A 23,801-nucleotide genomic window follows, 5' to 3' on the forward strand; every position below is an offset into this window, starting at 1 on the left:
GTGTGGGGCTCCATGCTGAGTGTGGAGCCTGCTTAAGATTCATTCTCTCTCTCTCTCTCTCTCTCTCTCTCTCTCTCTCTCTCTCTCTCTGCCCTTTTCCCCCACTTGTGCTCTCTCTCTCTAAAATTAAAATATTTTTTTTTCTGAGTTTATCCTGTGGCTTTTGACTTTTCTTTTTTTGTTTTCTTTTCTTTATTTTTGAGAGAGACGGGAAGCACAAACAGGGGAAAAGCAGAGAGGGGAAGGGCAGAGGATGCAAAGCAGGCTTCATGCTGATAGCAGAGAGCCCAATGTGTAGCTCGAACTCATGAATTGTGAGATCATGACCTGAGCCAAAGTCAGGCTCTTAACCGACTGAGCCACCTAGGTGCCCCTACTTTCTTATTTTTTAATGGCAAAATATATATAACATGAAATTACCATTTTAAAGTGTACAATTCAGTGGCATTAAGTACATTCACAATGTTTTATAACCCATCACCACTATTTATTTCCAGAACTTGCTCATCATCCCTAAGAGAAACTCTACCCATTAAACAATAATTCTTCATTGTCCATTCCCAACAGCCCCTGGTAAGCTCTATTCTACTTTCTGTCTCTATGAATTTGCCTATTCCAAGTACCTTATATGAGTGGAATTGTACAATATTTGAACTTTTGTGCCTGAACTATTGTGCCTTAGCATCATGTTTTCAAGGTTTGTATTTATTATAGCATGTATCAGAATTGTATTCCTGTTTATAGCTGAATAATATTTTATTGCATGCATATACAATATTTTATTTATGCATTCATCTGTTAATAGACACTTGGATCATCTCTACCTTTTGCCTATTTGCGAACGTTGCTGTACAAGTATGCAGTGAACATTGATGAACCAGTATTTGTTTGAGTCTCTGCTTTCAATTTCTTTGGGTATATATGTAGGAGTGTTGGATCATATGGTAATCCTATGTGTAACTTTTTTTTTTAACTTTCTGAGAAATCACCAAACCAATTTCCACAGTGGCTATAAACATTTTACATTTCCATCAGCAATACATGATGTTTCCAGTTATTTTTTAAAATTTTTATCCAATTTAAACACACATACACACACAAACAGTTCACCCATTTCTCCCACCCCCCCACACTGTGCCTCTTGTAACTACCATTCTGTATTCTGTAACTATGAGGTTGGTTTTGGCTTTTTATTTTTTTTTAGAGTCCACATATAAGAGAGATCATAGAGTATTTGTCTTTCTTTATCTGATTTATTTCACTTAGCATAATGCCCTTGAGATCCATCTATTTTGTTGTCACATTTGTTGTCACAAATGGCAAGATTTCATTCTTTTTTGTGGCTGAATAATACTCCATTCAGAGTGTGTGTGTGTGTGTGTGTGTGTGTGTGTGTGTGTACACCACAATTTTGTATCCTTTCATCCATTGGAAGACACTTAGATTGTTTCTATACCTTGGCTATTGAAAATAATGTTGCAATTAACAAGGGGTTGCATATATCTTTTTGAGTAGTGTTTTCATTTCTTTTGGATAAATGCCCAGAAGAGGGGTGCCTGGCTGGCTTACTTGGTAGAACTCATGTGACTCTTGAACTCGAGGTCATGAGTTCAAGCACCACGTTGGGAGTAGAGTTTACTTACAAAAATAAAAAGAAAATTAAATATCCAGAAAAGGAATTGCTCAATCATATGGTAGTTCTATTTTTAACTTTTTAAGGAAACTCCTGGCTGCTTTCCGTAATGGTTGCACTAATTAACATTCCCACAAACAGTGTACAAGGGTTCCCTTTTCTCCACATCCTCACAACACTTTTTATTTCTTGTCTTTTTGATAGCAGCCATCTTAACAAGTGTGAGGTGATATTGTGGTTTTGATTTACATTTCCCTGATGATTAATGATATTGAGCAACTTTTCATGTACAATTTGGCCATCTATATGTCTTCTTTGGAAAAATGTCTAATTCAGATTTTCTGCCCATTAAAGTTTTTTTTAATGTTTACTCATTTTTGAGAGACAGAGACGGAGTGTGAGCAGGGGAGGGGCAGAGACACAGAATCCAAAGCAGGCTCCAGGCTCAGAGCTGTCAGCACAGAACCTGATGCAGGGCTTGAACCCATGAACTGTGAGATCATGACCCAAGCTGAAGTCGATTGCTTAACCAACTGAGCCATCCAGGCACCCCTGCCCATTTTTAAATCAGATTCTTTTTTTTCTTTTTTTGCTACTGAGTTGTATGAGTTCTTTGTATATTTTGAATATTAGCCCCTTATCAGATATATGATTTGCAGTTATTTTCTCCTATTCAGTAGATTGCCTTTTCTTTTTGGTAATGATTTCCTTTGCTGTGTGAAAGCTTTTTAGTTTGATGTAGTCCCACTTTTTGATTTATGCTTTTGTTGCCTTGGTTTTGGGTGTCAGATTCAAAAAATCAATACCAGTACTGATATCAGGGAGGTTATTACCTGTGTTTTCTCCAGGAGTTTTATGGTTTCAGGTCTTACCTTCAAATCTTTAATCCATTTTGAATTAATTTTTGTATAATGTGTAAGATGGTGGTCCAGTTTCATTCTTTGGCTATGGCTGCCCAATTTTCTGAGCACCATTTACTGAAGAAACTGTCTTTTCACCATTGTGTATTCTTGCCTCCTTTGACATAAATTAATTGACTAGGGTTCCAATTGCTTCACATTCTCACCAACACTTGTTATTTTCCATTTTCTAAGTCATAGCCATCCTAATGAGTTTGAAGTTTTATCTCACTGTGATTTTGTTTTTCATTTCCCTAATGACTACTGAATTAAGCATCTTTTCATGTGATTATTGGCTGTTTGGCTATGTCTTCTTTGAAGACCTATCTATTCAAGTCATTTGCCCATTCTTGAACTGGGTTGTTTGTTTTCTTGTTGACTTGTAGGAGTTCTATTTTCTAGATGTTAATCTCTTATCAGATAAATGATTTGCAAATATTTTCTCCCATTCTATATGTTGTCTTTTAACTTTATTTTTTTAATTTTTATTAACGTTTATTATTTTTGAGAGACAGAGCACAAGCAGAGGGGGGACAGAGAGAAGGAGACACAGAATCCGAAGCAGGCTCAGGGCATAGAGCCTGACACTGGGCTTGAACCTATGAACCAAGAGATCATGACCTGAGCCAAAGTCGGATGCTCAACTGACTGAACCACCCAGTAACCCCTTCACTTTTTTTTTTAAGTAAGCTCAACACCCAGTGTGGGGCTTAAACTCACAACCCTGAGATCAAGAGTTGCATGCTCTACTGACTGAGCCAGCCAGGCACCCCATCTTTTCACTTTCTTGATATCTTTTGATACACACAATACTTTAATTTTTTTTAATTTTTTTAACGTTTATTTATTTTTGAGACAGAGAGAGACAGAGCAAGAACAGGGGAGGAGCAGAGAGAGAGGGAGACACAGAATCTGAAACAGGCTCCAGGCTCCGAGCTGTCAGTACAGAGCCTGACGCGGGGCTCGAACTCACGGACCGTGAGATCATGACCTGAGCCGAAGTCGGACGCTTAACTGACTGAGCCACCCAGGCACCCCTATTTTAATTTTTATATAAATTCCAATTTATCTATTTTTTCTTTTGTTGTCTGTGCTTTTGTTGAAAAGACTGTCAATTTCCCATTGAATCTTCTTTTTTGTTTTTTAATGTTTGTTTATTTTTGAGACAGACAGAGGACAGGTGGGGGAGGGGCAGAGAGAGGAGACGACACAGAATCAGAAGCAGGTTCCAGGCTCTGAGCTGCCAGCACAGAGCCCAATGCAGGGCTTGAACTCATGGACTGTGAGATCATGACCTGAACCAAAGTCGGAAGCTTAACTGACTGAGCCACCCAGGCTACCCTCCCATTGAATTTTCTGACATCTTATTGAAAATCAGTAGACTATATATTTGAGGATTTTTTTCTGGGCTCTGTATTCCATTGGTCTATATGTTTATCCTTATGCCAGTACCACACTGTTTTGATTACTGTAGCTTTGTAGCAGCTTGTAGTTTTGAAATGTGGAAGCGTCAGTCCTGTAATTTTGTTCTTTTTCTTTTTCTTTTTTAAGTTTATTTATTTATTTCAAGAGAGAGAGCGCATGCAAGCAGGGAAGGTGCAGATAGAGAGTGAGAGAGAGAGAACCCCAAGTAGGCTCTGCGTTGTCAGCACAGAGCCCGACGTGGGGCTCAGTCCCACGGATCATGGGATCATGACCTGAGTCAAAAGCGAGAATTGGAGGCTTAAACCAACTGAGCCACCAAGGCGCCCCTAACTTTGTTCTTTTTCAAGATGGTTTTGGTTATTCAGGGTCCCTTCAGATTCCACATGAATTTTTGGATGGATTTTTCTATTTCTTCAAGAAAAAAATACATTGGGATTTTAATTTGGATTACATTTATATTGAATTTGTAGGTCACATTGGGGAATATTTTTATAACAATACCAAGTCTTTCAATCCATGAACTCAAGATGTCTTTCTATTCTTTTATGTCTTCTTTAATTTAGTTCAGCAGTGTTTTGTGGTTTTCATTGATAGTGTATGTAATTGCAGCTGATTTTTGTGTATTGATTTTGTAGACTACAACTTTGCTGAATTTGTTTATTAGCTGTAACAGTTGTGTGTGTGTGTGTGTGTGTGTGTGTGTGTGTGTGTGTGTGTGTGTAGAGTTTTCTACATATAAGCTCATGCCATCTGTGAACAGGGATAATTTTACTTTTTCCTTTCTTTTTATTTATTTTTTTTAAGTTTATTTACTCATTTTAAGAAAAAGGGTGTGAGCAGGGGAGGGGCAGAGAGAGAGGGAGAGAGAGAATCCCAAACAGGCTCCATGCTCAGCATGCTTAGCATGGAGCCCAATGCAGGGCTTGATCTCATTACCACAAGATCATGACCAGAGCCAATATCAAGAGTCGGATGATTAATGGACAGCCAGCCAGGTGCCCCTCCCTTGTTGCTTTAAAAATTCTGTCTTTGGGTTTCAATAACTTAATAATATATCTTGATATAGAACTTTGAATTTGTCCTATGTGGATTTCATTGAGCTTCTTGGGCATATATATTCATGTATTTACTCAAATTTGGGACATTATTGGCTATTATTTTTTAAAAATTTTTTTCTGCTTTCTCTCTCTTTTTTCCTTCCAGGACTTCTATGTGGAGTATGTGTACCATGGTACATTTGATGATGTCTTACAGGTCCCTCAGGCTCTATTCATTTTTTTTAAATGTTTTATTTATTTGAGAGAGAAGGCAAGAGAGAGGGAGGGAGAGAAGAGTACACGTGAGTGTCAGGGAGGGGCAGAGAGGGAGGGAGAGAATCCCAAGCTGGCTCTACACTGTCAGTGCAGAGCCCAATGTGGGGCTTTGACGTGGGGCTTGGTCTCATGAACCATGAGATCATGACTTGAGCCAAAATCAAGAGTCAGATGCTTAACCAACTGAGGCTCTGTTCATTTTTCATCATCCTTTTTTTCTTTTTCCTTGGAATGAATGATTTCAAAGAAATCATGGTCTCATTTCCCCTCCCTCCAGTGGTCTCATCCTCCACCCCAGTGGTCTCATCTTAAAGTCTGTTGATCTCTTTTGCCTTCTCACATCTTCTGTTGACCCCTAGTGAGTTTTTTCATTTCAGTTATTGTACTTTTCAGTTCCAGAATTTCAGTTTGATTTTTTTTTGTAATTTCTCTTTTATTGATACCCTCATTTTTTACATACATTGTTTACCTGATTTCACTTAATTCTTATCCATGGTTTCTTTGAGCTTATTGAACATATTTAAGACAGTTGATTTAAAATCTTTGACTAGTAATTCCACTGTCTGGGCTTCCTCTTTCAAATCCTTTTCCCTGTGACTTGGCCATACTTTCATATTTATTTGTATATTTTGTAAATTTTTTTGAGAACTGGACATTTTGAATAGTAAAGTGTGTACTTTATTTGTTGTACATGGTCACTGAAGTTTCTGTTCAGTTATCTCTGTGGTCAGCCAGTTACCTGACAAAGATTTCCTTAAATGTCTCTGTCCCCAGAGTGGGGAAACAAGCAAAAGACCAAAAAACCCAAGTACTGTTTCTTTTTTCTTTTTTAATTTTTTTTAACATTTATTTATTTTTGAGACAGAGCATGAACAGGAGAGGGACAGAGAGAGAGGGAGACACAGAATCTGAAACAGGCTCCAGGCTCCGAGCAGTCAGCACAGAGCCTGACACGGGGCTCAAACTCACGGACCACAAGATCATGACCTGAGCTGAAGTCAGGCGCCTAGCCGACTGAGCTACCCAGGCGCCCCTCAAGTACTGCTTCTTTAAACCCCCTGTAATCTGCTTCAGTCCATGTGGTTTGAAACAATGGTCAGCCTCTGTGCCAGTCTCTCAGCTATCAAAAACATCAATCAGCAATCAAACCACATGATCCTGATAGTTGAAGGACAATGTCTTTATTGCCCACTCAAGCTTCAGGAGGCTGCACTAGGAACTGTTCCCTTACCTACCTGCCTTAGTGCTGGGGGATGAAAACTACTGGGTAAAAGGCCAATGTTTGAAGAAATTTACCAAAATTGATAAGCCTCTTTATCAAGCTCTCCCCTGGACTCTGCAAGTATAGTTCCAAATTGTTACAATTGACAGTTCCTGCCAATTCAATAATTGTTTAGGAGGATGGATGGATTCTTAGAGCGTCCTGCTCTGCCATCTTTTGTGACATCTGGCTGGTATTTTTTAAAAAAATTTTTAACGTTTATTCATTTTTGACAGATGGAGAGAGACATGGCATGAGTGGGGGAGGGGCAGAGAGAGGCAGACACAGAATCTGAAGCAGGCTTCAGGCTCTGAGGTGTCAGCACAGAGCCCGACGCAGGGCTCGAACCCATGAACTGTGAGATCATGGCCTGAGCCACAGTCTGATGCTTAACCAACTGAGCCACCCAGGCGTCTCAATAAAAACTTTTTTTTTAAGTTTGTTTGTTTGTTTGTTTGTTTATTTATTTATTTATTTTGAGAGAGAGAAAGCAAGTGAGAGTAGGGGAGGGGCAGAGAAAGAGAATCCCAAGCAGGGTCTGCACTGTCAGCAGAGAGCCCAATGCAGGCCTTGAACTCAAGAACCATGAGATTATTACCTGAGCTGAAGTTGGACGTTTAACTGACTAAGCCACCCAGGTGCCCCTTAAATAAATAAAAACTTAAAAAAAAATTTTTTTTAAGTTATCAAGCTGTAAACTTAAAATGAGCTTATGGCATATAAACTATATCTCTGTAAATTTGATTAAAAATGTAAGGTGGCAATAAAAAGGAATGAAGTACTGATATGTGCTACAATGTGGGTGAAACTCAAAAACATGCTAAATGAAAAAAATCAGATACAAAAAGATGATATATTGTGTGATCCCATTTATGGGCAATACTCAGGAAAGACACCTTTGTAGAGACAATAAGTAGATTAGTGGTTGCCCAGTACTGGGAACAGGGAGTGACTGCAACTGGGCAAGAGGAATCTTGTTGGGGTGATGAACATGTTCTAAAATCATATTGTGATGATAGCACAACATTGTAAATATACTGACAGTCATTAATTGTACATTTAAAATGAGTGAATTAATTGTATGTAAATTTTTATTTCAATAAAGATTTTTTTTAATTTTTTTTTTAACGTTTATTTATTTTTGAGACAGAGAGACAGAGCATGAACGGGGGAGGGGCAGAGAGAGAGGGAGACACAGAATCGGAAGCAGGCTCCAGGCTCTGAGCCATCAGCCCAGAGCCCGATGCAGGGCTCGAACTCACGGACCGAGAGATCGTGACCTGAGCTGAAGTCGGACGCCCAACCGACTGAGCCACCCAGGCGCCCCTCAATAAAGATGTTTTAAAAAGATAATTGCCCGGGGTGCCTGGGTGGCTCAGTCGGTTGAGCATCCAACTTCGGCTCAGGTCATGATCTCACAGTTCATGAGTTCGAGCCCTGTATTGGGCTCTGTTGACAGCTTGGAGCCTGGAGCCTGCTTCGGATTCTGTGTCTCCCTCTCTCTCTGCCTCTCCCCTGCTCGTGCTCTGTCTCTCTCTCTCTCAAAAATAAATAAAGATTTAAAAAATTAAAAAAAAAGATAATTGCCCATTTGGGCCAGCAATCACACTCAATTTGCCCAAATGAACAAAACTTATGACCACACAAAAACCTGTACTTAGATGTTTATAGTGCTTTCTTCATAATTGCTGAATCCTGGAAGCAACCAAGATGTCCTTCAGAAGGTGAACAGATAAATAAACCGTGGTAAATCCAGACAAGCCATCAGTCCATGAAAAGACATGGAAGAACCTCAAAAGCACATTACTAAGTGAGAAAGCCAATCTGAAAAGTCTACATATTTTGTGATTCCAACTGTATGACATTCTGGAAAAGGCAAAACTATGGAGAGAGTAAAGAGATCAGTGGTTGCCAGGGATTGGGGGAAGAAGGGAATGAATAGGCAGACCACAGAGGATTTTTAGAAGAGGAAAACTATTCTGTATGCTGTTATAATAGTGGATATATGTCATCATACATTTGTCAAAACTCATAGAATATACAACACCAAGAATGAACTCTAAATTATGGACTTTGGGTAGTAATAATGTATGAATGTAGGTTCATCAACTGTAACAAATATGCCACTCTGGTGGTGTGGGATGTTGAGATAGTGGGGTAGGCTATGACTCTTTTGGAGGCAGGGGGTATATGGAAATTCTCTGTACTTTCTGCTCAGTTTTGCTGTGAACCTAAAACTGATGTAAGAAGTGAAGTCTACTGGGGTGCCTGGCTGGCTCAGTCTGTAGAGCATGTGACTCTTGATCTCAGAGTCATGAGTTCATGTCCCATGCTGGGGGTAAAGTTTACTTAAAAAAAAGTCTATTAAAAATTAACTGTTTAAACAAAAATAATAACAGTGTATTGTGGGGTACAAGTAAAATGCATAACAATAATGTAAAGTCCAGGAAGACAGAAATTGAAGTACATTAACATAAGTTTATAACTTCATGAAGTGGTATAATAACACTTGAAGGTAGACTGTTAAGTTATGGTTGTACATAATAAACCTATAAGCAACGACTAGAATAATAAAACAAAGATGTAAAGCTAATAAACCAATAAGGAGATAAAATGGAATTAAAATAATATTGATCAATCCAAAAGAAGGTAGAAAAAAGAGGAAAAAGAGAACAAAGAAGAGATGGGACAAAGGGAAAACAAAAGCAAGATGACAGACTCAAACTTAGCCATATTGGGGTGCTTGGATGTCTCAGTGGGTTGTGTCTGACTCTCGATTTTGACTCAGGTCATGATCTCATGGTCGTGGGACCAAACCCCGCATTGGTCTCTGCACTGAGCACAAAGCCTGCTTGGGATTCTCTCTCTCTGCCCTTCCTCTATGCTCTCTCTTAAATACATTAACATAAAAAAAAACCCTTAACCATATTAACAATTACATTAAATGTAGATTGGCCTAAGGGTGCCTGGGTGGCTCAGTTGGTTAAGCATCTGACTTTGGCTGGGTCATGATCTCATGGTTCATGAGTTCGAGCCCTGCGTCTGGCTCTGTGCTGACAGCTCAGAGCCTGGAGCCTGCTTCAGATTCTGTGTCTCCCTTTCTCTATGCCCCTCCCCCACTCATGATTGTCTCTCTCTCTCTCTCTCAAAACATGAATAAGCATTTAAAAATTTTTTCTTTTAATGTAGATTGGTCTAAACACCCCAGTTACAGAGTAGAGATGGTAAAGCTGGGTAAAAAAAAAAGCAAGACCCAACCATATGCTGCCTATAAGGAATGCTCTTTAAATACAGAGACACAAATAGGTTAAAAGTAAAAGTATGTAAAAGAGATGTGCCATGATAACCCTGCTCAAAAGAAAGCTGGGGGGGGGGGTGCTATATTAGTATGGAAGAAAGTAGATTTCAGAGCAAAGATACCAGGAATAAAGAAGGTAGGGGCGCCTGGGTGGCTCAGTTGGTTGAGCATCTGACTTCGGCTCAGGTCATGATCTCATGGCTTATGAGTTTGAGCCCCTCACGGCTTGTGAGTTTGGGCCCCGCGTCAGGCTCTGCTGACAGCTCAGAGCCTGGAGCCTCTTCAGATTCTGTGTCTTTCTCTCTCTCTCTGCCCCTCCCCCACTCATGCTCTGTGTCTCTGTCAAAAATAAATAAACATTAAAAAAAGAAGGTAATCTCATAATGTAAAGGGGTCAATAAATGAAAAGAACATTTCTAGATACATATACACTTGATATAAGAGCTTCAAAATACGTGAATCAAAAACAGATAAACTGCAAGGAAAAATAGACAAATCCACAATTCTAGTCAGAATATTCAGACATTTCAACAGCTTTCTCTCAATAATTGATAGAAAAAGTAAGCATAAAATCAGCAAAGATATAGTAGAAGTGAACAACACTATCAACCTCATTGACCCAATTGACATTTTTAGAACACTCCATCCATTAATATCAAAATACACATTCTTTTCAAGTGCACATGGAGTATTTACCAGAATAGACCATGTTCTAGGCCACAAAAAAGACTCAATGAATTCAAAAGGGTCAAGACATACAAAATATGTTCTCTAAAAACAATGGAATTAAATTACACATCAACAACCAAAAGATCTCTGGGAATTCCTCAATATTTGAAAATGAAACAATCCACTTCTCGATATCCCATGGGTCAAAGAAGAAATCAAAAGAGAAAATAGAAAATATTTTGAACTCAATAAATATTTAAAAAACCACACTGTATAATTTATGGTATTTTGCTAATGCAGTATTTAGGGGGTAATTTTTGTGTACTAAAAACCTGTATTAGAACAGAAGAAATGTCTCAAAACAATGACTTCAGCTTTCACTTCAGTAAAAAGAAGAGCAAATAAAACTCATAGTAACATAATTAATGGAGATCAAAGTGGAAATCAGTGAAATAGAAAACAAAACAATAGAGAAAATCAACAAAACCATATTCTTGTAAGGCAATATTCATAGCAGCATTATTTATAATAGTCAAAAATTGTAAACAACCAAAATGTCCATCAAAAGATGAACAGTAGCTAGAAAGGTCAAATTCATGGAGACAGACATTTGGTTTCCAGAGGCTGGGGGCATGAGGGAATAAGGTGTTATTGCTTAATGGATACAGAGTTACTATTTGGGGCGATAAAAAACGTTTTGGACATATCAGTAGTGATGATTTTGCACAACATTGTGAATATACTTAATGGCACTGAATTGTACACTTGAAAATGGTTAAAAGGGCAAATTTTGTTATACATATTTACCACAATTTAAAAAATGAATAATGTGGGGCACCTGGGTGGCTTAGTCATTAAGCGTCTGACTCCAGATTTCAACTGAGGTCATGATCTCACAGTTGGTGAGATAGAGCCTGCTTGGAATTCTGTCTCTCTGCCCCTCTCCTGTGCTCTCTCGCTCTCTCTCTCAGAGTAAATAAAGAAACTTAAGGGGCGCCTGTGTGGCTCAGTCGGTTGAGCATCAGACTTCGGCTCAGGTCATGATCTCACTGCTTATGGGTTCGAGCCCCGTGTTGGGCTCTGTGCTGACAGCTAGGAGCCTGGCACCTGCTTCGGATTCTGTGTCTCTCTCTCTCTCTGCCCCTCCCCTGCTTGCACTTGCTCGCTCTTCTCTCCCTCTCTCTCTCAAAAAGGAATAAACATTAAAAAAATAAAAATAAATAAAATGAAATAAAAACAAAGTAACTTAAAAAATAATGTAATATACAAAAACTGTATTGAATTGTACAATTTTTAAAAAGATTTATTATTTTTTTTCAGTCTTTATTTTTGAGAGACGGAGCATGAGTGGGGGAGGGGCACAGAGAGACAGAGAGAGAGAGAATGAGAGGGAGACACAGAACCCGAAGCAGGCTCCAGACTCTGAGCTGTCAGCACAGACCCGACACGGGGCCCAAACTCATCAACCGCGAGATCACGACCTGAGCCGAAGATGGAGCTTAACCGACTGAGCCACCCAGGCGCCCCAAAGATTTTTTATTTTTAAGTAGTCTCTACACTCAACCTAGGGCTTGAACTTAGGACTCTGAGATCAGGAGTCACATGGTCTACTGACTGAGCCAGCCAGGTGCCCCTGTAATTGCAGGATTAAAATTAGTGAATTGTGCAGTATGTGAATTTAGATCTCAACAAAGTTGCTAAAAAAAAGAGTGCATACTATATGATTCCATTTACAGAAAACTCTAGAAAATGCAAATTAATACATAGTGACAGTAACCCTAATTCATTCACTAGCTCATTTTCTTTTTATAATTTTTTTTAAACATTTATTCATTTTTGAAAGACAGAGAGAGACAGAGTGAGAATGGGGAAGGGGCAGAGAGAGAGGGAGATACAGAATTTGAAGCAGGCTCCAGGCTCCAAGCTGTCAGCACAGAGCCTAATACGGGACTCAAACTCACAGACCACAAGATTATAACCTGAGCCAAAGTTGGCCGCCCAACCGACTGAGCCACCCAGGCGCCCCATCTTTTTAAAAATATTTATTCTTTTTTTTTCCTGACAGGCATTTATTTATTTATTTATTTATTTATTTATTATGATTTATTGTCAAATTGACTTACATGCAACACCCAGTGCTCATTCCAACAAGTGCCCTCTTCAATGCCCATCACCCATTTTCCCTCTTCCCCCACTCCACCCTCAGTTTGTTCTTTGTATTTAAGAGTCTCTTATTTATTCTTTTTTTAAAATGTTTTATTTATTTTTGAGAGAGGGAGAGAGACAGAGCACGAGCAGGGGCGGGACAGAGAGAGAGGCAGACACAGAATCCGCAAAGCAGTCTCCAGGCTCTGAGCTGTGAGCACAGAGCACGACATGGGGCTTGAACCCGTGAACCATGAGATCATGACCTGAGCCAAAGTCAGATGCTCAACCGACTGAGCCACACAGATGTCCCCAAATGTCTATTTATTCTTGAGAAAGAGAGAGACAGAGAGGGAGACACAGAATCTGAAGTAGGCTCCAGGCTCCCAGCTGTCAGCACAGAGCCTGCCCCCAGGCTGTAACTCACAACCCCGGAGATCATGACCTTAGCGAAGCCGGTGGCTTAACGGACTGAGCCACCCAGGCACCCCCCACTCCCAGAGCCACCCACACGCCCCTCGTTTTCTTTTATCGCCTCTGTTTCTCCTACTACGTCAGTTTCCCGAGCGCCTCCTTATGTTAATATTCGTCTTGAGGAGGAAAAGGGGGCCTGCGGAGGAGGGGGTGGCCTCACTTGCCAAGGGAAAGATGAGCCTTGGGGACTTCTGAACCGAGTAACTCCTTTTGGGGTCCGCACCTGGGGTCCGGAGCTAAGTAATCCTCGATCACCCCCAGGGTGTAGTTTAGAAGCCTGTGACTGGCAGACAGTGAGGTTGGCCCTAGGACTCCACTTCCCAGGAGGTGTCGGGGCACCGTGCCGAGACTGCGTGTGACGACGGGGTGGGACTCGGTAGCTGCCCGGATGTGGCGCTGAGCCCGCCGAGCCTGCCCACCCCGGGCGAGAATTGCCCTGGAGGCTCTGCCCGCATCGGTGAGCGACGCGGGGAGGACGATCGTTTTGCCAGGTAATCTTTTTGGAGACCCTCCCCCCCACCGGGCGGTACCCCTCGCCGCCCTCTTCTTGAGTCTCCCCATCCCCGGACGGTTGGTTGCCTTAGTCTGTGAGCCATTCCCTGGATGGAAGGCATTTGAGGGTGGGATGAGGTGTATGTATGTTATGGAGGAGACTGAGCCAGCTCTTCCTGTTTGTGAATCCTGTTTGTGGGGCACCTCTCTGTCCCGGGCTCACCAGTTCATATGAAGTCCTGGATTCAGTTAGCCTTGGTGAAGAAGGATGTGAGGGAAGTGCTGAGCGGGCTCGTGTGGTATTGATGGGTCACTACCACTGCCTCTGGGTTGAGGAGTGCTCACATGGCTTCCTTCGGCCCCCAGTCCTAAAGCCTTCTTCGACTGGACTTGAACCAGAGAAGTCTGTCTTCAATGTGAAAAGGCTTCCCGGATTTACTAGATAACTAAGTTGCAAAGTGTGGTAAATAAAAATGGGGGGAGGGTCTTCTGCTGAATTGATTTCGTTTCAGAAAGTTACAGAGTGATTTCAAGTACATTAGACTTAGACTTACGGAAAGGGTGAGACTTGGAGGAGAATGTGCTAGAATTACTAATGCTTTTAGCTGCATTCTGGTCTCCGCTGCAATTGGGTCTTTTACATTGTGTTTCAACCTGGGAGAAAATGGACTCCTACGCAGACTATACATGTGAAGAAGTATGCCTTGTCAGAGGACATTGGAAGATTTAGAAGAAACTGTAATTCCAGTTAACCGCGAATGACTAACTCAGAAGGGAACTTTCTGGGGGTGCTGATTTCTGCAGCGCCGCACCTCTCCCAATTTCTGATCCTAGAGGCATACCTAAAGATCTCTGAGCTGCTCTGATGTCTACTTCACAATGCTACTGAGAGGCTTAAAGAAGATAATGTGAAAGTATTTGGCACAATGCCTATAATAAGCTCTCAAGTTTTAGATTCCCTTTGCTTCCCCATAGCAACTTTTTTTTTCCCTCTGAGCCATGAATTACTTTGTATTATTATTTGCCTTTTCACAGAAGTTTTGTCTTGACCACAAGATTGTAACCTCTAGCATTCTTTCTTTTTACTCTTTTTTGAGTCCCTTCTAGTAGTGTGCTGCCCATAGTAGTACCTGGGAGAGTGTGTGTAGATAGTGGTGGTGGTGAGGAGGGGAAAGCTGAAGGTGACTCTTAACAGCACAGCATTGTGCTAGATCCCAAAGCTGAGGTAGACAAACTTGTCTCATTTGCCTTTCTCTTGTAACTTCTAGGCTTCTACCAGAGCTCCAAAACCTTGAAGAATATTTTTATTTTTAGTAATTTAAACCATTTTTAAATGTACAGTACAGTAGTGTTAACTGTATTCATATTGTTGTGCAATAGATCTCTAGAATTTTTCTTTTTTAAAAAAGTTTATTTAGGGGCGCCTGAGTGGCTTGGTTGGTTAAGCGTCCGACTTCAGCTCAGATCGTGATCTCATGGTTTGTGATCTCACGGTTTCTGAGTTCGAGCCCCGCATCGGGCTCTGTGCTGACAGCGCAGAGCCTGGAGCCTGCGTCAGATTCTGTGTCTCCCTCTCTCTCTGCCCTTCCCCTGCTCACTCTCTCTCTCTCTGTCTCTCAAAAATAAATAAACATTTAAACATTTTAAAGTGTATTTATTTATTTTGAGAGAGACAGAGAGCACAAGTGGGGGAGTGGCAGAAAGAGAGGGGGACAGAGGATTCTATGTGGATTCCACACTGTCAGCACAGAGCCCTATGCAGGGCTCAAACTCACAAACCACGAGATCATGACCTGAGCTGAGGTCAGACGCTTAACCAACTGAGCCACCCATGTGCCCCAGATCTCTAGATTTTTCATCTTGCAAAACTGAAACTTCATATCCATTAAACAACTCCCCATTTCTCCTCCCCCAGCCTTGGCACCTACCATTCTGCTTTCTGTTTTTATGTATTTGACTACTCTAGATACCTCATGTAAGTGGAATCACGCATTATATGGCTGTTTGCAACTGATTTCACTCAGCATATATCCTCAAGTTTCATCCATGTTGTAATGTATGAAGATTTCCTTCTTTTTAGGGCTGAATAATATTCATATATATATCACATCTTTTGAAGTTTATTCATTTTTGAGAGAGAGAGAAAGAGAGACACAGAGGTAGTGGGGGAGGGGCAGAGAGAGAGAGAGAGAGAGAGAGAGAGAAACACAGAAGCCCAAGCAGGCTCCAGGCTCCACGCTGTCAGCACAGAGCCCAACATGGGGCTCAAACTCACAAACTATGAGATTGTGACCTGAGCCGAAGTCTGATGCTTAACTGACTGAGCCACCCAGATGCCCTGATCACATTTTTTTCTTTATGTGTTCATCCATCGATGGACATTAGGTTGCTTCCACCTCTTGGCTCTTGTGAGTAATGATGCAATGAACACTGGTGTGCAAATATCTCTTTGAGATCCTGTTTTCAGCTTTTTAGATATATTTTTTGTATTATTTTCTAATTTTTATTATTTATTTATTATTTTTGAGAGAGAGAGGGTGCAAGTGAGCGAGGGGCAGAGAGAGAGGGAGAGAGAGAGGATCCCATGCAGGTTCCACACTGTCAGTGCAGAGCTCAAAGCATGGCTCAAGCTCACCCGATGTGGGGCTTGAACTCACGAACCGCGAGATCATGACCTGAGCCAATGTCAGATGCTTAACCGACTGAGCCACCCAGGGCGCCCCTTTAATATTATTTTTAAACTTTTTAACCATGGATAATTCCAAACATACACATAAATAAATAAAATGTATAATGAAGGGTGCCTGGGTGGCTCAGTCAGTTGAGCGTCCAGCTTCGGCTCAGGTCATGATCTCACGGTTTGTGAATTTGAGCCCTGCGTCGGGCTCTGTGCTGACAGCTCAGAGCCTGGCGCCTGCTTCAGATTTTGTGTCTCCCTCTCTCTCTCTGCCCCTCCTCTGCTCTCAGTCTGTCTCTCTCTCTCTCTCTCAAAAAACAAATAAACATTAAAAAAATAAATAAAATATGTAATGAACATGCAGGCTGAAGAAATTAGTCTATTAATTGTACAAAGTAGCACCCCCAAAACACCTGGGACTTTTCCTGGGCACTCCCTTTCATTGCAAGTTTGCTGTGGGTGAGGATGTTTTGGGTTATGTTTCAGACCTGGGATGTTCTAGCTGCACTTCATCATCTAGGCTCCCAAGCATCAGTGTGACTTGAAAGCCCATCTGCTTACAGAGATGAGGACCTGAGCTTGGGGTGCAAAGTGGTCTTTGTGCCTAAGAGTTTTGCTCTGGTTCAACAACTCCGTCAGGTGCACAATTGTCCTAAAGGCAGTCACTCTGAACAGAGATGTTAGATACTGGATGATACCTATAGCAGGCTGGGAAGCTGAGTTGTACAGGCAGTAATTGCTATAGGAATTCAGAGGAGGAAGAAATTAATCCAGACTGGGAAAATCAAGGAAGGCTATTCTCAAAGAAGGTGGTGGTGACCTTACCCTGTTTCCGTTGAAATGTATGTATGGGGCGCCTGGGTGGCTCAGTCACTTGAGTGTCCGACCGGCTCAGGTCATGATCTCACGGTTCGTGAGTTTGGGCCCCTCATCGGGTTCTGTGCTGACAGTTCAGAGCCTGGAGCCTGCTTCGGATTCTGTGTCTCCCTCTCTCTCTGCCCCTCCCCCACTTGTGCTCTATCTCTGTCTGCCTCTCAAAAATAAAGAAATGTAATAAAAATTAAAAAAAAAAAAAGAAATGTATGTTTGATCCTTATGTCTATTCCTAGATGCAAAGAGATTCCTAGATGAAAAGAGCTGATGATCAGTGGATTCCCTGGGATGGTTGCCTACTGGAGCTGAATTACACCCTGAACTTTTAGCTGTGGGACCTGTGCTAGTGAAGGCTTCTTGGTGGAATGCCTTGCTGGTCAGAATTGGCTGTGTGCGAGGATAGCTGCCTCCAGTGTGCCTGTGTGAAGCACACTCAGAAGGCCAGCTTTTCTTTTTTTTAAGTTTATGTATGTATGTAATCTCTACGCCCTACGTGGGGCTTGAACTCACAGCCCCAAGATCAAGAGTCACATGCTCTTCCAACTGAGCCAGACAGGCTCCCCAGAAGGCCAACTTTTCTTGATTCTGACCCAAAATAAGGTGTTTTGTTTTATCTATGATATGGGCCTGATGTAGACCTTAGTTAATAAGACAACAAGATGGGGGATGTATCTATTCCCCCAAATTCCGAAGGTGAGAAACTAACAGATTCTCAATTTTTTTTCCATAATCAAATACATATGACAATTTATCCCCATTCCTCCATGTTCTGACACTTGACGAAGCTAATGCTATCAGGATCAGGTCTGAAATTAGTATAGTAGTTAAGAAGCTAAAAGGAAATGGAGTGTTTTGGGGGACACTGACAGGGTAGGGCATTGATAGTAAACATGCTTCTTGGAGATCATCTGTACCTTACCATTAACTCTCAAATGCTTGATTCATGAAGAAATGGATGAGAAAGTATGGTGCTGTTATGACCTATGGTTTTGCTTAGATAGGGTAGGAAGGGATGAGATCCCTGCTTTGTCTAGCATTGTAATCATATTACAGAATGTTGCCTTCCCCAGAACAGTAGAAGAATTATTATGAAGTCATGGTAGCTTCTAATACTTCTAATGAGTATTCCCTATGTGGCAGGCACTAATGAGTACTACATGTACATTGTTTCATTTAAAAACATGCCCAAATTTACAAAGCTTAGGAAAAGAGAGGACTGGTTTTAGACTCCAGGTGGTCTGACTTCAGAGCCTGGACTCTTAACGACTTCTGTAGAGGGCTATGTCTGACTGGCCTACCTTTCTCTCCAGTATTACAGTGTCACTGTTTGTTAGGAACAGAGGTTTCTTTGCTGAGTCCATAGCCACATCCCCAAAGAGCCATGTCTCTTTTGTTTCAACCTTTAGAACCTTCTTTATATATCAATGGTTTTTTATTTTTATTTATTAAAAAAAATTTAATGCTTATTTATTTTTTGAGGGGGGGAAGGGGCAGAGAGAGGGAGACACAGAATCTGAAACAGGCTCCAGGCTCTGAGCTGTCAGCACAGAGCCCGATGTGGGGCTCAAACCCATGAGCCACAAGATCATGACCTGAGCTGAAGTTGGACACTCAAAAACTATATCAATGGTTTTTAAAAAATTAGTTCCCATTTATTGAGCACCCACTATGTTTTAGCACCTTTGATAGAGTATATCCAGGTGTCATGACAATGATGTAACATAAATACCTATGTATATGAATGGTTTTTAATCTTTACGGGCTCAGCCCTTTTCGACAATCTGATGACAGTTTTTGATCTTCTTTCCAGAAAAATTCACTTACGTACATTCACATCATATTGTATACTTCAGAGGCGGCTTCTAGGACCTACTGAAGCTTATTGTCTAGCAGTCCATGGACTCCGCGGTAAGAACCCCTACCCTATACAGTCTTTCTCAGCTGACTCTTATGTGGTGTTAAGGGGATGGATAGTGTGTGGGGGGGTGTCTTACTTCCTCAATTTCTCAGAGGGAAAGAAAGGTTTATAAAGCATAGGCTCCCAAAATTAACCAAGCATCTGTGAACACTCTTTCTTCTTCTTCTTTTAAATGTTTTATTTATTTATTTTTGAGACAGACCATGAGCAGGGGAGGAGCAGAAAGAGAGGGGGAGACAGAGGATCTGAAATGGGCCCTGTGCTGACAGCAGAAAGCCCGACATGGGGCTCGAATTCACAACCCGTGAGATCATGACCTGAGCCAAAGTTGGACGCTCAACTGACTGAGCCACCCAGGCACCCCTGTGAACACTCTTTCTTTCTTTCTTTCTTTCTTTCTTTCTTTCTTTCTTTCTTTCTTTCTTTCTTTCTTTCTTTCTTTCTTTCTTTCACTTAGGACTCCAAGGGAAGAATGCAGACAATCAAATGTGTGGTTGTAGGAGATGGGGCTGTAGGTAAGACCTGCCTCCTCATCAGTTACACAACAAATGCTTTTCCTGAAGAGTATATCCCCACCGTCTTTGACAACTACAGTGCCCAGACATCTGTGGATGGCCAAATTGTCAGCCTGAACCTGTGGGACACAGCTGGCCAAGAGGAGTATGACCGACTGCGAACGCTGTCCTACCCCCAGACCAATATCTTTGTCATTTGTTTTTCTATTGGTAACCCATCGTCGTATGCCAATGTGAGGCATAAGTGGCACCCAGAGGTCTCTCATCATTGCCCCAATGTACCTGTCCTGCTGGTAGGCACCAAAAGGGACCTGCGGAATGACATTGAGACAGTGAAGAAGCTGAAGGAACAGAGCCTAGTGCCCACAACTCCTCAGCAAGGCACTTCCCTGGCTAAGCAGGTGGGGGCTGTGAAGTATCTGGAATGTTCAGCCCTGATGCAGGATGGGGTCCATGAGGTATTTTCAGAAGCTGTCCGCGCTGTGCTTTACCCTGCCACAAAGAAGAACACCAAGAAGTGTGTCCTCTTATAGCTTTCAGGGTGCTACTTGGGGACTGCACCTAAGGAGAATGAGGGGGATTCCTTTGATAGCATTTAACAATGCCAGCACAAGTGATTTGTCTCTTTTCCTAGAACCCGTAAGCTCCAGGTTGTTGGGCTTTTGGAGGAACAAAGACAGCCTAGTTTGTACATGGCTGCTTTGAAGTTTGGTCTGAATCTTCTGGAGGAAGTTTGGGGAGAGAGAGAGAGACTGACTTTTACCTCTAAATTTAGCTTTCCTACTTATATTTACCATTGAGCAAGTGCCTCACAGAAGGACAAGTTTCTACAGTTTTCAGATCATTGCCTTAAACTTTCTAATATGCTAATTTTGGAAAAGCATTTTATATGTGATTCCTGGGTGTTCCCAGTATTGGCATGTTCTTCCCATTCTTGAGATGAGATATTTTTGCAAAAAATGGTTAAGCAGCATTTTTCAAAGTTCTGTCAGATACTAATAGATGTTCCTTAAAAGGGTTCTGTGGTCAAGTAAGTCAGGAACCAGTGATTTTTTTTCAGTTTTTGTTTAAATGCCAGTTACCATACAGTATAATATTAGTTTCAGGTGTACAATATGGTGATTGAACACATCTGCACAACACCTGGTGCCCATCACAACAAGTTCACCCCTTAACCCCCATCACCTATTTAACCCAGCTCCCCACCCACCTCCCTTCTGGTAACCCGTGATTTAAATAAAGCTGAATAGGTTCCTCTACTGCAGGAATTTATAACTTTCAATAAGTAGGCAACATTTCCCAAAATTATTTCATTGAACTTTTTTTGTTTTGGTCCCATGCAACACCTGTTAACATCTCTGGAAACACATTTTCAGAGATACTCAGTTAATAGGTACTAGAAATTCTCACAGAGGCTGCGGGGGGAAAAAGCATAATGTGATCCTGTTCTTTTTGAGGTTTCTCTCTTTTTTAATGTTTATTTATTTTTTTGGGGGGGGGGGGTAGGAGCAGAGAGAGAGGGAGACACAGAATCTGATGAGGCTCCAGGCTCCGAGCTGTCAGCACAGAGCCTGACGTGGGGCTTGAACCCACTAACGTGCATCATGATCTGAAGTCTGATGCTTAACTGACTGAGCCATTCAGGTGCCCCTCCCTCTTTTTAAAAAAAGTTTTATTTTGAGAGGGAGAGAGAGAGAGAGCTAGAGCACACACAAGTGGGGGAGGGGCAGGAGGAGGGAAGACAGAAAGAGAGAGAGAGAGAGATGCAAATCTGGAACTCAAGAACCTTGAGATCATGATCTGAGCCAAAATCAAGGGTTGGCTGCTTAACCTTAACTGACTGAGCCACCCATGTGACCCATTGATGTTTCTTTCCCTCCCTATGCCTTTGAGAGGAGTATTCATCCACCATGGACTTGTTGTTGGTTCCTCTTCCACCCTCAGGAAATGGGTTTGGCACTTAGTCATGATAGTGCCTTGGGAGTGGGGTCTTGATGGTCAGATCTGCTCAGATTATGATAGCACTATGGGCTTGGCGATGTGGAGTTGATCCCTCCATAAAGCTGTGTCCCTGAGGTGTCTCTTAGTCCCTGTTTTTCTGTCAGCTTTCACTTTAGGAAAAGACCACTAAAGGTTAACCCCATAAATAAAACTAACCAACCAACAAACAAAATGTTCTGCTAGTCATTGTCAGGGAGTTCTTTGATTCCCTCAGACTCCTCAGTGTCCTCTGAGTTACCGTAAAGGCTACCTTGCTCTCTTCCTGTTCCTCCCTCCTCTGTACATCTGCATCTGTGTGTGTGTGTGTGTGTGTGTGTGTGTGTGTGTGTGTGTGTGTGTTTAGTCTTGGTTGCCTTTGAGGTCCTGTAGTTGCTCCAAGAGAGTTGGAGAGTATGTTGTATCTCCAGACCCCGGGGCTGTCACATTTGTGGGGATTTTGCTGGAGTTGCTCAGCCTGCTCTGGAGAGTAGGAGTCAGATTCCTTACCCTGGTAGGCCTGCTTCTCCTTATCCTCCCTACTTGTAGTTTTGACCTTCTTCATTTTATATAGAAGGAAAACATAACTTCTCCACCTGGCAGATAGTGGTTGAGAACTCCGCTGTGTACATACTCTCTCACCCTGCCAAAATAAGCATTGGATCTTTGAGAGTCTGGGAAATGGAGTTAAAAGAATCACATCCCGCCTTCTGTGGTGGGTGAAGTGCCTGTGTTTTGCTCTGTGATGGTCTTACTGTTGCTCTTTGACAATATATGATCAGATTAGCCCTCAGGTAAACTGAACCTCCTGAATAGGGTTGCCAGATAAAAGGGAATACTTTTTTTTTACAAATAATTTTTTAAGTGTATTTATTTATTTTGAGATAGAGATTGTGAGTGAGGTAGGAGCAGAGAGAGGGAGAGAGAGAGAATCCCAAGCAAGCTCCATGCTGTCAGCGCAGAGCCCGACATGGGGCTCAAACTCACGAATGATGAGATCATGACCTGAGTCGAGATCAAGAGCCAGACACCCGACCGGCTGAGCCACCCTGGCACCCCTACTTTTTTACAAGTAATTTTTTACCGTAAGTATGCACCATGCAATATTTGGGACCTACTTAGAGTAAAGTATGATTTGCTGTTTATCTGAAATTCAGATTTAATGGGTCATCCTGTATTTTTATTTGCTAATTCTGGCACCCCTATTTTTGGAGAATCTGAACCCTGGAGGTCAGGCAGATACCAAGTATTGTTAGAAGGTAAAAAGTCATGTAAGCTCACTAGTCTAACTCCTTTTCTTCTGGTTTTCCTTTCCTTCACCATGGGCAAAAGTGTTTTGTTTTCATTTTCCTTTATCACTGCACCCTCCACTCCATACAGTAATTCAATGGTGTATATTTTTACATCACTGATTGTCTAAAGCTGTGGGGGATCCAGGATGGATATTGGCTGGTAAATGTCTCCTATCTCAATTTCAATGTACTGTAACTATTTCCGGTGTGTGACCTAGGGCCCCAGGGTTGTAGGGGCTCTGTGTGAACAGGGTATTACCTGGAAGAAGGTGAGGGTGGCCCAGTAACACATTGGAAAGTGGGGGTCTGTTAGAGTAGTGTGACTGTAGGAGTCAACTGGCCGCTGAGTTTTCCCACAGGCAGCCAAATGAAAGCACCAATTGCTCGAGTGTATTCTAGTCTCAGGATGTTCTGATTGATGCTGCCTGAGGTGCTCACAGGACTTCGTGGTTGAAAGGGGCTAGAAACGTGGCTGACGCCTGTGTCTCTGGGAACTTTCTGTGTAGCTACTGAAATCTCTTTAATTGGCTTTTAATTTAATTGTGGCTCCTGCTCCCACTTTGCCTGGCAAATTCCCAAATGTAAGCCTGGGTTTGGTTTGGTCAAAGTTGTGTCCTCTAATGAATGGAGATTTGATCCACAAGTCTGAGAGTGTGGTTTTGAATTGGACTATTCTGATGGTCCTAAACATACACTGGCATCTTGATTTTTTTTACTTAAAAGGATTTTGTATCAAGACTAACATGCTAATATCACTTTTTAAATTGTTCATAATGGATGGTAATAAACTTTTCTGATTTTACTGGGTCTGTTGCTTTCTAAAGATTGAAGCAATTCCTCCACCCCCCTCCTTTGTTTTGAGTGGCTTCTAAATGCCTTTCAACTTGCAAAGGACGAAATAACTTTGTCATATTTCACATCGCACCTGTGTGTAACTGTA

At 41.7% G+C, this 23,801-nt stretch overlaps 1 protein-coding gene across 3 annotated transcripts in view; it reads left to right on the forward strand.

Moving 5' to 3' along the window:
• LOC106982388 (rho-related GTP-binding protein RhoG-like) overlaps nt 1-21,910 on the forward strand; it is a 38,879-nt gene extending 16,969 nt beyond the window's left edge. Inside the window, exons 1-3 of one of the 3 annotated variants that reach the window (XM_053202462.1) lie at nt 540-573; nt 18,970-19,067; nt 19,535-21,910. In XM_053202462.1, coding sequence (XP_053058437.1) covers nt 19,056-19,067; nt 19,535-20,125 — 603 coding nt within the window. In that variant the 5' untranslated portion in view covers nt 540-573; nt 18,970-19,055 and the 3' untranslated portion in view covers nt 20,126-21,910. Of the gene's footprint in view, nt 1-539; nt 574-12,744; nt 13,609-18,969; nt 19,068-19,534 lie in introns of those variants that run through there. The other 2 variants (XM_015080566.3, XM_053202463.1) reach the window with 2 other exon arrangements.
• Nucleotides 21,911-23,801: the final 1,891 nt, after the last annotated feature.

The sequence above is a fragment of the Acinonyx jubatus genome, chromosome X, assembly GCF_027475565.1.
Source record: "Acinonyx jubatus isolate Ajub_Pintada_27869175 chromosome X, VMU_Ajub_asm_v1.0, whole genome shotgun sequence".
Lineage (NCBI taxonomy): Eukaryota > Metazoa > Chordata > Mammalia > Carnivora > Felidae > Acinonyx > Acinonyx jubatus.